This window comes from Anopheles coluzzii, chromosome 3 (genome assembly GCF_943734685.1).
Source record: "Anopheles coluzzii chromosome 3, AcolN3, whole genome shotgun sequence".
Lineage (NCBI taxonomy): Eukaryota > Metazoa > Arthropoda > Insecta > Diptera > Culicidae > Anopheles > Anopheles coluzzii.
In genome coordinates, this window is record NC_064671.1 from 48,376,000 (window position 1) to 48,390,810 (window position 14,811).

At 41.3% G+C, this 14,811-nt stretch overlaps 1 protein-coding gene across 2 annotated transcripts; it reads left to right on the plus strand.

The window, feature by feature from the left end:
• The first annotated feature begins 1,294 nt into the window (after positions 1-1,294).
• On the plus strand, positions 1,295-11,023 carry LOC120958655 (uncharacterized). 2 transcript variants are annotated; one of them, XM_040381606.2, is made up of 5 exons: positions 1,318-1,396; positions 1,500-1,616; positions 5,815-6,086; positions 9,064-9,197; positions 9,284-11,023. In XM_040381606.2, the coding sequence occupies exons 3-5, from the start codon at positions 5,982-5,984 to the stop codon at positions 9,399-9,401; spliced, it is 357 nt and encodes a 118-aa protein (XP_040237540.1). In that variant the 5' UTR covers positions 1,318-1,396; positions 1,500-1,616; positions 5,815-5,981; the 3' UTR covers positions 9,402-11,023. The 2 variants fall into 2 exon arrangements, with proteins under 2 accessions (XP_040237539.1, XP_040237540.1); XM_040381605.2 differs by lacking the exon at positions 1,500-1,616 and having other exon boundaries at positions 1,295-1,396.
• The last annotated feature ends 3,788 nt before the right edge of the window (positions 11,024-14,811 follow it).

Below are 14,811 nucleotides of genomic sequence, written 5' to 3' on the forward strand. Positions count from 1 at the left end.
AAAAAGAACACCACAACAAGCGGTGACAATTTTCTGTCCCATTTTTGCAACCCCATTGGCGGTGGTGCGATTTAAAGAACTTTCCGAGGGCGAAAGCATCGACGGGCAGTAATTTATCCCACGATGACGAAAAAGGCCTCCCTGCCAATGGGGCTTTTCTTTGATCCCAGGGCTCACGCATATCTATATGCTAATTCGTTTCGTACAGTGGCGGTGGTGCTGTGTTGTTGTAATCGCTCACCCATCACTTGTACCCACCCGGGTGGGGGATGCCGAGTGTGTCGCGGATGGTGATGCTGCGATAAATAATGCGCCACCATTACGCACCCAGCGCCACTGTCATTGATTTCGGCGATGGATGATTGTTGCGTTTGGGAGGACGGATTTTCATATCTAATATTCATACGGACGCTTTCGCTTACGGAGCCTCGGAGACTTACAGTCGTCAGCAGCGCGTCACGCGTCAAGTGCGTCGTGCACTTCACCCTCCAGCAGCTTTCCACCCCCTGGCCCGGGCTGGAGTGGGTGGTCTTTTGGAAAAGGTTATAAATCATTTGTAATCGGTTCGGTTGTATCCCGATTTCCCTCAAGTATGATTTGATGAGCAGGCAGGTAAAAGTTGTTTGTCCTCCTACGGTAGCGCCAATAGAAACGCAACAGATATAAATATTTTATTCAATCAACAAAGTAACGCGTTTCCCAAGAAATAGGTTACACTGTTGGAAAATTAGTCGCAAACAAGCGCATTCATTTAAACATTTGTTATATCTGTGCCAGTTTCAAAACGGTGCATGCACCGTGTTAGGAAAACGATATATTCATCGTTCGGTGCCAGCCCGGCCTGCTCGCCGCTTGCTTGCTCATTCTCGTGCGGGGACAATATTGTTGCATTCACTTGTTGATAGGTGGTGTACGCCCGGTAGGCAAAAGCAGGCAAAACGACTCATCATCACGATCCCCGTTTCATCGTCCATCCCCGCTTTATCGTCACAAGAAGGAGGCAAGCTTGCGAAAAAGGAGCTTTTCGCGCGCGTCACTGAGAAGCGTGCGATCGTAGTATACTGGTGTGCGAATTTTCCTCCTCCCCACAGCCACCGCCTGCTGGAGCGACAGAGAAGCACGATGTGAGAGGGCAGATGTCGTCGAAGAAAAACGCAACGCAGAAAAGGAAGGAAGCGAACGCACGCACTAGTCGCAAACTGGTGTGATAGAGACGGCGCCACACAAATCGAGCAAAACTGCCATCCGTGGAGCCATGCGTGCAACGGTTCTGCGCCCTCGACATGGCATATTCGGTTTGTATAAATATTGTAACGGTCGCTTCCGGATCGCTCATACCGTAGCAGACTCACTTTTGGAGCGCAACAGTTGACGCAAGAATACGCCGACACGTGCTGTAAGTAGCGACAGCCCAAGTGATCTAACTTCTCTCTAACTACTAACCTGTGTCTGTGTGTGTTTGTGTGTGTGTGTGATTGTATCCGTTTTGGTACATGTAGTGTAGATTGCTCATTGGTCCGTAGTGTGTGCTTGTGGTGCTGTGTAATGTGTGTGTGTTTGTGTGTGTGAACGCATCTAAATCGAACAATTGTCTCTAGGTTGTAGCGAGATTTCATGTGAGTAGAGCATACACCACACGATGATGAAGTTCGTTAGCTTGGGTAGCTGTTACATTAAGCCATTATAATGTTCTCCTGCCGCTTCTAATGGATAACTGTTGCCCGAGTGGTATGTTTCAGTTTCAGTTCAGCTCTGGGCTTTCCTTTCATGGTTTGCGACCATGCCCTTCTTTACTGCACGGTACGAAGAATGGTAGGACGAGCAGTTCGGCCCAAACGTACATAAAATGCATTCCAACCGACCGCATCAAACAAAGAAACAATGAAACTGTATTAGCGATATATGTATTTGGCTGATAGGTCAAGTGCACTAGTCAAAAGGGGTTTTAGTTGATTGATTTATGGAATGTATGTGTGAATCGTAAATTCCATTACGAGCTGTTTTATGCGTTTTTGGTCGCTTTTACGACCTTGAGATGCGAGCAAAAGCGTGTCATGTAGAGACTAATTAACAGCATACAGTGTTACCTACTTTTGCAAATATGTTTCTAGGCAAAACACGCAAACAAACAGTTGTAAACAATTAAATCAGCCTTCCAGACATTGCTACAATTATATTGTATATGTCTATTGCTATATAAAAAATAGGTAACTAACAAGCCAGATTTTTTTCAATTTTATTTCATTAAGGTTTTAAAAATAATTATTGAATATCTAAAAAAACATCAATTGATGTATTTGCAGTCTAATTTTTTTGTTTAAATTAATTAAATTAAAATTGAGACATTTTTTTAATAGCTTAATAAGGACTTCCACGACATCCTCCAAATTGTTCATTTTGTTACTATTTGCTTTGGTTTGTTTAATACGAAATATGTTTCAAGTACTCAATTCAGTTTTTTAGATTCAATATGAGCAAATTCTTTATTATTCAATCACAATCTTCATATTAGGTAAGATATATGTTTGATGCCTTATTTCACAATGGATGAGAAAATATCTCAATGTCTTTACAATACAAAAAAATACATAAAAAAAAGATTATCTGTTTTACATAAAATCATATAAATTTATATGTATTGAAATGTAACGCTAAAGTGATCTAAAGACATCTTCAACTTATCATTACAATAAAATACAAATTACTTAAAATTTCTAATTCATTTAATTGAGGCTATAATTAATTTCACACCAAACTTGTGGAATAAGCACGTGTTATATGTTAAACATTGCTGTTATTATTATAAAATTAATTGTTGGGAGCTATAATATTATTATTAATTTTAAGTTATTGCTACTATTAATAACAATTTGGTTTTTGCTTGAACTTTGCTACCAAACAATGCAGACTGCCTAACACCCTATCGTATAAATTGCATTAGTTTTCGTTTCCTTGCAATACACCATAGTCCCCTTTCATACATACCCCATCACAAAGTATTTAAAAGCTTCTTTAAAACTGCCTCTATTCGCTTCCCCGTGCTACCGATATGTCCGATATGAAGCTTCACCAGCTCATATGTTATGCAAATGTAGTAAAAACTGTCATGCAAGGAAGGGAAAACTGAGCACATTAAAATATCATGTGTCAAGGAAAGTAAAATATTAACCTGGGACATGTTGTCCTTCCTCGTTCAGTAGAACGTTTCACTATAGTCCGACCGACTATTCAACAACCAGCAACCAGGAGACGGTAGCAATATTTTCCTGTGCGTCCTTTTTTCTCTCCTTCCTCGGCGTGTATCGCATCTCGAGAAGAAAAACAAAAGAAGAAAAAACAACATAAGTTAACACTATTGTTTTGACACGTTTCGTGACAGACATTCTATCTTATCCCCCGGGGGCGTAAGCAAAGGATGTTGGGATGCAGAAAAAGGTCCTTTTTAATTGCCTTCAAATACTCACCATTTTCAATATCGTCATAGTTGATTGTGTGTTTTGTCAGGTTTAGCAATACGTGTAGCATGATTTACTGCCATCATATCCCTCGTTGTTGTTGTCGGTTCTATCTTTTCAATTGATTCTTTCGCTGCCGGAAAGTTCACCTCTCGTAAAACCTTCGTCAATCACGCTGACAGCTATCAACAGGTTCAAAATCGTTGACAAAAAAAAAACGGGTCGGCCTATTGTCCTTTTCATAGATCTTGTTTTTTTATTGTGAAAATTCCCATAGAAGCGGTCCAAAATGACGTCAACTAGTGAATGCGGTATCGTGCCAGCAAAGGGACTAAAACAATATTTATTGAACGTACATATGTGGCCTTTTTTTCAAATCATCAGCTCAGCAGGATTGATTTAAATGCCAGCTAAACAACGAACTATGCAAAATGTCGTTCCCTTTACTGTGTCCCACCCTGTGTAGACGTTCTAACTTGTTGAAAGCAACTCCAACTTTCTTCATTAACCTGTAATTGCTTGAGCAAATTGTATACCTTGTGGGAAGCTAAAGAATTGCTTCCTATTTTGAGGCGACATCTGGCTGCTACTGCTGTTGATTAAACGCAACGTGACACACACACAGAACACGCTCGGTACGGGCAGCGTTTGGGAATAATTAGCCACACATCGTTTGGCAATGGAGATAATTACATCGTTCAAATTACCACAAAAATGACTCTCGTCACAACCATCACATATCCTTGCTTGCCATCCACCACCAAAGGGGTAATCGTATTTTCAATGGGTTTTACATGATCCGAAACCACAAGATGAAGTGAAAAAGGGTGAAGTTTGTCCTTAATTTTACGCTCCGCCGAATTGGAAATGCCGTTGCTGCTTCCTACGGATGCTCCAACTTAGCATACACATAGAAAATGGGGGAAAAAGCCGAACAAGAAACCTACGAAACCCTGACCAAGCACAACGCTTCTTTTATTGAAACGGCCACCCAATGGAGACGCATGGTGTTTCTAGCGATCCGTGATTAATGAGTGGCAATAGGGTCGGAATCGGGATGACTTTTTCTCCTAATTTGTTCCACATCCATGGCGAAGCGCGAAGGTGCGGAGAAGAAGGGAGCTGTAAAATTAACATCCACTTTGCATTTTTGTAGTGCCAAAAGAAAGAAAAGTACACTACACAACACAGCTGAAACCACGTACAGCGCTATGGTTTGCATGAATTTGATGCTGTAGCCGATACAATCGAACTGTCAATGGCAGCACCGTTAAGGTTGGTTCTGTAATCGACAGCAACCGGTACCAGCTGCAAATGCGCACAAAAAAAGAACGTTTTTTTACCTTCCCTTCGTTATGTACACTTTCCCTGTAGAGTGTTACTGTAGATCTTGTGGCATTTTTAAAAAATGATAAAGCTGTTTCTTCTTGTCCGCACCACCCGTTAGGGACGTACAATAGTACAACTGTCCTTTTGCTAACCAAGCAGTATGTTGGACAGCTTGAAAAGTGGGCCGTGCGTGGGTTGCGAGTTAATTAGCCTACTAGGGAAGCTCTTTGGGCGCACTCACTCATCAGCTGACCGCCGGCTGTGGGACGTTTGTGTAATCATAGTACTGTTTTCGTTAGCCTAACACCAGGTGCTGGGTCAAAGTGAGCTGGGAATGTCATTTGCATCGTCTACATGAGCGTCTGCTAAAAGCACATCCACACAAAGGTGCTGGGTGAGAAGCTTCACTGGGACGACGGCTGGGTGAGAAGCTAGTGGGGATGTTTAGAAATGGTGTTACTTGCTTTTAAAAGGTTGCATAAACATAATAGAGCAGATTAGACTTTTTTTTTAATTTGGAAATGAAAGTAGTATTTAACCGTTAATGTACTTTATATGTGTACTTATTCATGTATTTATATATAATATATGAGTACTCTATAGGAACTATCAGTAATGCTACGTACCAATTTAGTAGTATCAAACGGTTGAAATCTTATCTGTTACTGTAAATTATTCTCACATTGTAATTATTTGTCACCAAACTTACCACTTTACGCTGAGGTTGCACCGCTGCATAATTCAACCAATTCTCAGCCCAGCTTACATCGGATAAATATTAATCTTCATGAAACTACTACATCATCAATCGACAGCCGCTGGCGGAATTTCAATTTACTGTATAATCTTAACCGGACCATAGATATCTCCTGCCACGTCCTCCCCCCTCCTCCCTCTTTGCCCCTCCATGTAAAGCATCCACTTACCGCAGAATTAATTGTATTTTATTTTCATAACCACTCCCGTACCACCCGTTGTGCCTGCTTTACCTTTTTGAACTTTGCCGAGATTTCTTCCTTATCATTCACAGCACACAGCTAAGAAACAACACCGGCAGACGTGAAAGAGTGCCACTCTTTTGCAACAGGAACAGCATAGCAGAAGAGGAAATAAGCCCAGACTGAGGCGCGGCTGCGAAAAGTGCACCGAATCTTTCCCGAAAGCAACAACCATCATCTTCCCACCGACAGCATCCCCATGGCTGCCCCGGCGACACCTTCGCGACAGATACTGTTCGTCCTGGCGCTCTTGTTTGTCGTGAAGCTGGGCACCGGTCGACCGCAAAATGCAATCGATAATCAGGTAGGTGGCTTGTGGTTTGTGCTATAAGGGTACTCATCAGCCTGTTTCGGTACGGGGCAAGTACGCTTCGTGGTAGCCTGCTAGATAGGATCGACGATACTGACAAAGTGTGGCAGCAGTGCCGGTTTATTATTCTTCAATTTGTGCCAATTTATTGCTAGCACCGTCCTGTTGACCACTGTCAACATGATGCGAACAATGGAACAAGCGACCGTCCTTCTTTTTTGAACGTTTCCATACTATAGTTTTTCTTGTCAATTTGTACCTTTTTCAAGCATCCGTGTGAAATAGTTTACATTCTATTTTCTGCTCCCATCTGTGGCGCAGAGTGGCGAGTGAGTAGGATACGAATATTGATAAATGCATTGCTGTACTAATAGCCATAGTGGCGGGAAAACCAGAACACTACAACGGCAAAGACTGAAAAGAGCACAAGTCACCCGGGCAGGCAAGGTTCGCGTTTGTGTTGAAAAGTTCGCACTTCATTCGCATCATCTCGCCGACGAAGCAGCGTACGGTAGCGGTTTGCTTGTCACCATAAATTCTGAGCACATAAACAAGCAATCAGTATGGAAAGGAGGCGGAAATTGACGACAAGTGGTTGGCCACAGAGCTGCCTAAACGAACAAACGGAACGGAAGCGGCTAGCTTCCTGGGTCGTCGTCGTCGGCTTCCCGGCTTGAACGGCTCACCTTATGCGGTGAGCATTGCTCAAACGCCCCTTATGGTCCTTATGGTGCTCGGAAAGCCGGAGATGCTCCGTTCCATACGTAATCGTTTCGTTTCGATGAGATGAGATTTATCGTGTTAGCAGCTCCATGTCATACGTTTATGATCCTTCTGCTTCGAAGGGAACGCAGGCACCCTTTGGTGATTCCTGTAACGTGCAACGTGTAACGTGTGATTCTTATTCCGGTGACGCGGGAGGCTGCATGGGAATTCTCCTGCCAAATGCCCGTGACTTGTCGTTGTTTGTCGACTCACTTTACTAGTCAACAGGTGTTTTCGTTACAACGTAGTACGTACGCTAGTGGCAGGAAGGGCAAATCTTTAAAGGCTGGGTGATGTTTAACGTGACACGTTGACTAATTGATGTTGGTATGTTTTTAGTAGTATAATTTCACTTGAAGCTTACAAGGAAAGATTTACGAATAAAAATGCATCATCCTTTTCATTCCTTTTTAATTGATGGAATTAACTTGCTATTAATTATAGCACTTCTTGTTTCATTCATGTTTCATTCAATTGTGTTCACACATATTAGTATTTTAATTGTGAACTTCATCATTTCATTTATGTATTTAATTACTCATCTCCTGTTTAATTTGTCTGTATTTTATCATTTTATCATGTAGCCGGTCTCGTAGTACAGTCGTCAAGTCGTACGACTTAACAATATGCCCGTCATGGGTTCAATCCCCAAATAGACCGCGCCGCCATACGTAGGATTGACTATCCTGCTATGGGGGGGAATCAATTAGTCACTGAAAGCTAAACCCACAAGTGCGTACAGGCAGGCCTTGACCGACATCGGTTGTTGAGCCAAAGAAGAAGAAGAAGAATTTTATCATGTGTTATATTTATTGATTGAATTTTCTGAAAGGTGAAAGGTGTTTTCATTAATTTTCTGAAAGGATAACTATTTACCGGTTCAATAATTTTGTCTTAAGCGTTTTAATATTTGATAAGGTTTACATTATTTTTCAAATAAATATAATTGTAAACCTTTTTTTAAATATTTTAACAATTTTAATCTTTTTAAATTCAATGTGTTGATATTCTTGATCGGGTAAACGTACCTATAGTGGTGGTAGTACCAATAGTGGTGGTATTGCAATGAAATGGGTTCCATACGATAATTTAAAAATAAGTAAGTTATTTATGTTTATGTATAGTGTGAAATGTTATCTGGTCTTTCACAAAGGATTTAAAAGTTAAATAGGCCATTCCGTTACCTAATGACCGAAAAATCTATTAATTTGTGAAAGGTATCAACATTTTTCCAAAATTCTTTGGAATTCATAATGAAACTCATATATTTGTTAACGTTCTAAATCACCACATAACAACGAAATTATTATTTTTTTAGCATAACTGTTATTAAATGCTATTGTTTTACTAAAATTCATTGCCTTTTGAATAGATTTATGCATTTTTAAGTGTTTTTTTATCATAGTGTCATTATAGGCACACAAACAAGACATGTTCCTATAGTGGTTATTGTCATTAAATCAGTAAAAATAGGAGATTATAGATTTTTTTCCATGATTTTTTGACATGTAGTAATGTTTTCACTAAAACAAGCAACATAAATGAGTGTTCTGTAAGTAATTTATCAAACAAAAGCCAAAAGCACACTCTTCCAGGTGTGGGTTGACGACAGATGTTGAACAGTAGTTTAGTCAATATTTTTATCATCCAAATTTATGGATTTTTTATGATCAAATTACGCAAGAAATCATTATTATGGCAGTCATCCTTGCTATTCATACGAAAAGAGCTTCGAAACTAAGTTTCATTGATGTTATAGATTGTTTTTGAGGTACCTTTGTAAATGGTAAAAATGATTGTGATTGCGAAGATAAAACATATCCCAACTGCTATGTGTTAAAATATTCCTAAATTCATAAATATTCATTATTGTTAAAATAACATAAATTCATAAATAAAGAATACGATTTTCTTCAATACAAAAAATTTAAGTTAGCAAATTAAGCTGTTCGAAGGTGCTATGGCACGTCTCAAAAGACTTCTTGCCTGGTCTATACCAACTCACTAACTTGAAACAAAACACCAGAAACGAATGGCAAGTCTAGCCAATGAAGGTGAAAGTAAATGTGAAACATGACACCACCTCATCCTCATCCTCATTTGCCAGGTGCAAACATTCCTTGGTTACAACCCGGAGCAAATGAAATATTCACCATTGTGCTGCCTATTGTTTCTAAACCATGTCTGGATTTGGTTTTCTTTGCAGGATCTGCCCGAGATAAATCCGAACGAGCTGCGAAAACTCTACACAAACTACAACTCTTACGTATCGAACCAGCTGGACAACTATGGGCTGGATCCGTTACAGCTGCAGCTGTTGGCGCAGTACGCTCAGAGCAAGTAAGTACGCTCGCCCGCCTTCCGGCAGGTACCGGTTGCAAACGATTAGCAAATAAATCCTTCTACCTTCTTGTCCCCGTGCCCAGTGCCATCAGCGGCGGCGGTGGTGGTGGTTGGGATCAGCTCTACCGGGCACCAGAAATGAAGCGCCAAATTCGATACCGTCAGTGTTACTTCAATCCCATCTCCTGCTTCAAGAAGTAAGGGCCCCGTCGTCGTCGTCCCATTGCCCCCATCGTATACCGCCACCTGCAGAAACCATGTCCTCGAGGGAGAAGGGGGTGCCCGGCACACAGCAGCGGAGCAAGAGTCACGCCGGTCACGTTCCTCCCAGTTCCTTTCAATCTTCCATCCCCCGTAGTGTAGTAGTGTAAGCTCCTGTTCGGCCTTCGCCAGCATCTCTATCCAGTCGCGTTTTGCCGTGCAACACAAGTAAAATGTGAATTCTTACAGGGGAGGGGGGAAAGACTGTCCCCAAAGAAGGTAGCGCAGGCAAGTTGGAGAGAGAGAGAGTGAGGCGGTTAGGAAGGCGTAAGATAACGTTTCGTAATGTTTGTTGATTTTCGAAATGGAACGAAACAAAAATATACACAAAAAAAGGAATACAACCATGAATCATACACGCAAAAAGATAAGCAAAAACCCAAAAAAAAAAACAAAACACAAAAAAACTAAAACCAAAACCACATACACAAGACACCTCGTGTCTTCGAGATCTTCTCCGGCATCGGTTGCTGCTAATCTATTTGATGTGACAGGGATGTTTGTAAATGTTTAAAGCCATATTTTATCCACGAAATACTAGCGCTCGTTAGTGAGAAGGGAGGCAAGGAATGGACATTTTAGAGAAGAAGATGTGAAACCAGCAAACGAAAGACTATTGTAGGAAAACAGAACAACCAGTAAAAAAACAAAAAAAGAAGATGGAATTATATGGCGAGTCTATTAGAACATACACTCTCTAGCAAATAAAACCAAAAAGCCCTATTGCCGTTTTCTCTCTTTGCAGTGAAATTCACAATATATGTAACTATGTGTAAACTAATTCAGAATGTTGAATGGTTGCGGCAGGAAAAGAATATAGATTTCAAACAAACAAAATGCTCCACCAAAAACAATCCTCCAGCGCTCCCAGCATAAAGCGATGGGTTTTGTTTAGGTGGAAATTGTATCGCACACATTTAAAGCAATGTTATGTTTCTGTTATGTTTCATCATTTTTCCTACAGCACAGTACGGAAGCTAAATAGCTCACACACACATTTCACAACCACTTCTCAGCTATCCGGTTTCGTTACCGTAAGTGTCAGAGCTATGGAAGAAGTGCAGAAGGAAGCTATTTCGATATGCGTGTAGTGTGTGTTTGGTACATTTTTAGCAGAAAGACTGTACTCGTTTGACGGACGAACAAGACGGACAGTGCGTGCGGAAGTACTGTAATCTCAGAATGATTTGTGATGAATAAGGCGACGAGGCCATTTCTAATACGCAAATCAACTGCTAGCCGTCTTCGTCTTGCTCAGGACCTATCAGGAGAAACAGTTCCGAAATGTGAAGTATAGGCACAGGAAAAGATCGAGCTGTACTGCTGCTGTAACATCTTAATTCACACACCTCTTAGCAAAGTGTTGCAAAACACTGGCCACAACAGCTCCCACATAGACACCTCATAAACACACTCACACACTTCCAACGTTTCACCAACAAATGAAGCATTTAGATGCACACAATGTATTTATACATACGTACGTACACATATATTTATCGTAAATCTCAATAAACTAGAGCTGCTGTAAAAAGACGTAATAACGTATGTTTGGTACAGAAGACACTTGACTTTGGTGTTGGTTTTTCTTCTCCCCCCATTCCTTCCATTTGCTCATTCCCTGTACCCCTTTCAGGTGCGTTAATTCAATCATCACAAAAGCGGAAAAGCACAAATTTGTTTACTCACTCACTCACAGAACGTCTGCAGCAAATGAGGATGGGTTGGTTTTGAAATTTGATTTCATGTCGGCAGCACACGAACCAACGTGAGGAACGTGTCTTGTAGGCGCATGATTCCAGTAGTCATTCCATAGACTCGCAGGTGCCAAACGGGGGGAAAGGAAGTGATAGCAAAAAGAAATACAGATTAAGCTTGCATAATTTATTCCATACTGTTTGGACTGTCGTCACGCTACTCTTCTTTCATCAAAATATCATAAGGTTAAGTGAGGGAAGATATGAGGGAGCAGCGCTCCGGCTCCGGGGGTGTGATAAAAGTGTGTCGACTTACCTTTTTTTTGTTTGCATGCCGGTAGGCCCAACTGCCAACTGCTGATCGCTTGCCGGTCAGATTCCTTACTGCTTTCCTCAAGATGAAAAGTTATGTTACGTAGGACATAACCGTTCACCAGGCCATGCAAAGCAAGTCTTTTATCGTAAGTGTGATGCTGCTGTGTGAGCGAAGACTCAAAGGCGATAAAGGACGATGTCACGACGGCGGGTGTCCATCCGTTTCGGTTACCCATCACCAATACTGCGAAAGTGATCCAACTTTGGCACGTGTTGCTTTCGGCTCGTCGCTATTGCACTCTTCTCGACAATGTTAACAAAGCGGCGCATGGTTGTGCACGAGTCGAGGATGGTACGGAGGATGTTAATACATACATAGGTTTTGTTGCCGCTCGCACCGAGTCTTTTTTGCACCGGCCGTCTAGGAAGGTGTCAATATTTGCATTTGCCCTCGTTACTTTAAAATGCCAACGAAGTATTGAAACATTCCAGTTACGAGCGAGCACACTTTTTCTTTTCCTTTCTACACGTATTGGGCCGTGTACGTGCAGACCCTTGACATCCAAACTAATCTTTAATCCGCGAGAGCTGGCTACGGCTTCGAACAGACCATTCATTGTTTTTTTTGCCCTAACATAAAATAAATTTATGTTAGTGTTGATTTTATTTTTCACTATGTTCCGTTATCAATCGTTAAGCCGTTTATGAAAGCTATCCTTTACCGTTGTTTTCTTCTATTTGGCGTCTTGCGCGGAATTGCCGGCGCATACAGCCATTCAAGACATATTCAGTACCACGCAGCCGGAGAGTTGGTCTTTGCTACGGGAGCCCGTAGGTTTGAACCCATGAAAGGCATGTATTTATTGAGCTTGTTCATCGCACATAGAACAAATCTTAATGAACCAGGAGCTACGGGACGTTACATTTAATTTAATTCACGAACACGCAAACGCTCAAGAAACACAGATTGAGACATACTAAATTCGTACAGAATGTTAACTTGACTGAAGGCGGAAAGCATCATGTTTGTCGGATCTGACTGACTAAAAGTGGTACGATAATGTGACATGCGAATTATTTGATTTTGCTTGAGAGTCCTAGATGGAGCAGAGAAGTGTATAGTGTTGAGGAAATTGAGCGCATTATTTTCGCCACAAATCAAACCTGCCACAAACAGACGTTGGGCGATCGCACGTCTAGTTGAGAGTTCCAAACCTAAGAGTAGAAGACATCTACTGGCGTAATTTGGACGTACGTCTCCATGTCTCTATGGAAGGAACCTTATTGCATAAAACGTTGCTTTCCTTTGAATTGCCTCAATATGCTGAATGCAAGACTGAGCTGAAGTCCAACTCCAAGCAATACTAGCTTATTCTAATCCTGGTTGGACTATTGAACAGAAAAACCTTATAATGGTAGTCTCTTCTTCTTCTTCTTTGGCACAACAAACGTAGTCGGTCAAGGCATGACTGTACCACTAGTCGGCTTAATTTTCAGTGACTTATTTATTAGGATAAATCATCGGGCCTCCGCAGGTCTACACAAATAGCTTAACTAATACTTATACCTATAAACTACCAGAATGGAAACGCTGACGAAGACAATTTTTGAACACTGACGTAGACATATTAAAATCAAACAGGTCACTCACAACATTTAACTCATGACACATAAGCTGCAGAGGGTTGCTTTGTCCGTAAATGGTCCTCGTTCGCTCTGGGCAAAAGTAAAAATTAGTTCTAACTATTCTATATGGTGCAAAAAAAAAATCAGCAAGGAGCGCAGGGGAATCTATATCACCTTTTAACTGTCGAAATGCAAATACACGCTGACATTTAGCGACTCCAAACAAAGCAACAGGCACCGTTGGTTGTAAGGAGGTTGGACTCCGTTAGATCAAGGAAGGAGTCGTAAAGCGTACCTAGTAAACTTTCGTTGAATACTTTCCAGGCGATTGATTGCGCGGACTGCTAAGGGGCACTATACTACTCAACAATATTGCAGTTATTCTAACTGCATTCAACATATATTCTAAGAGGGACCGAACGATAGCGCAATATACGACTTTTAGGCACATTGTCATGAAATTCTTTACACATTTTCACTATAAGTCCTAATGCCTGGTTACCCCTGGACACAACACTTTCAATATGTTCATGAAATTTGAGTTTACAATCTGACAGGACACCATGATCTCGTGTGCAGGTAGTCCGCGTTAGCGAGGTATTAAAGATAAAATAATTGTGTCTGATGGGGTGACATGCTCTAGTGAATGATATTGTCTGGCATTTAACTGGACACAGCTTTAATCAGTTACAGTTACACCAAGCTCCGAATAAGTCGAGCATTTCTTGTAGGCGCTGATAGTCACTTGTGTCTTTGACCACAGTAAAAATCTTCAGATCATCGGCATAAGCAAGATACGATCCCACCGGCAGTATATTTGACAGGTCATTTATGTAAATCAGGAATAGCAGAGGTCTAAGGTTGCTGCCCTGTCAGTGGTTGCCAGCGGTCGCCTGGGGCCCCGCCGATTAAGGGGCCCCGTAGATCGCCATTCTATAGTAAGCTGTATGGACAGAGTACTAGCGACAAGGGCCCCCGGAAGGATGGACGTTGGGGCCCCGAGGCTGGCGAATCAATTTTAGAGCCTGTGACTGATGATCGTAGGGCCCCCCGACGGCGTTCAAACTCCCAACAGCCAGTTTAGTGCCGCTTCCAACACCTTTATAGTTGAGTTTCGGACTTCGGGACCTCGAGGACGAAATAACCTGATATTTGTCAACTGATAGTGAGAATAAGTTGCGATCACACCAGGAACTAAACATGTTTAGAGCTTGCCGCAGAGGTAGACCGTCATTTATGTGATGTTATTGAGTCATACGAGTTGATGACTGTACCACGGGACCGACGCGTTGATGTAAGTTTTCCAATTCAGATAATATTCCAGATAATATATTTCATTCATCGTCGTGTATCTTCTAACGGTCTCGAAATGGTAATCCATGCTTAATTAGCCTAGCATAAGATGGTCGGATCCATCAATATACGCACGTTAAGGATCTAGCTGAGTGAAGCATTTTTTTTTTTAATCTGAAAAACAATAATTTTTGCTTATAATTTTGGCTTCGATTTTCAGCTTTAGTTCTTGCCAAAAATGAAAATTTGAAAGCACAAGGAGATCGGCACTGTATTTTGTAAATTTTGAGTTCTGAGCCATCTCTGCTGATTATCATTTTAAAATAAAATGTATTAGTTCCAAATGAAATAAGTTTTCGCCTAATCCTTTCTGGTTGCCGCTTGTTTTTCATTTGTTGTTATGTTTTTCATAATTATTC

What these genes read in the sequence shown, in the direction of transcription:
- LOC120958655 (XM_040381605.2), top strand. Translation starts at nt 5,982, where the DNA reads ATGGCTGCCCCGGCGACACCTTCGCGACAGATACTGTTCGTCCTGGCG. An exon ending in AAAATGCAATCGATAATCAG is followed by an intron (nt 6,087 to 9,063) that starts GTAGGTGGCTTG and finishes TTTTCTTTGCAG; the next exon opens with GATCTGCCCGAGATAAATCC. An exon ending in GCGCAGTACGCTCAGAGCAA is followed by an intron (nt 9,198 to 9,283) that starts GTAAGTACGCTC and finishes CCCCGTGCCCAG; the next exon opens with TGCCATCAGCGGCGGCGGTG.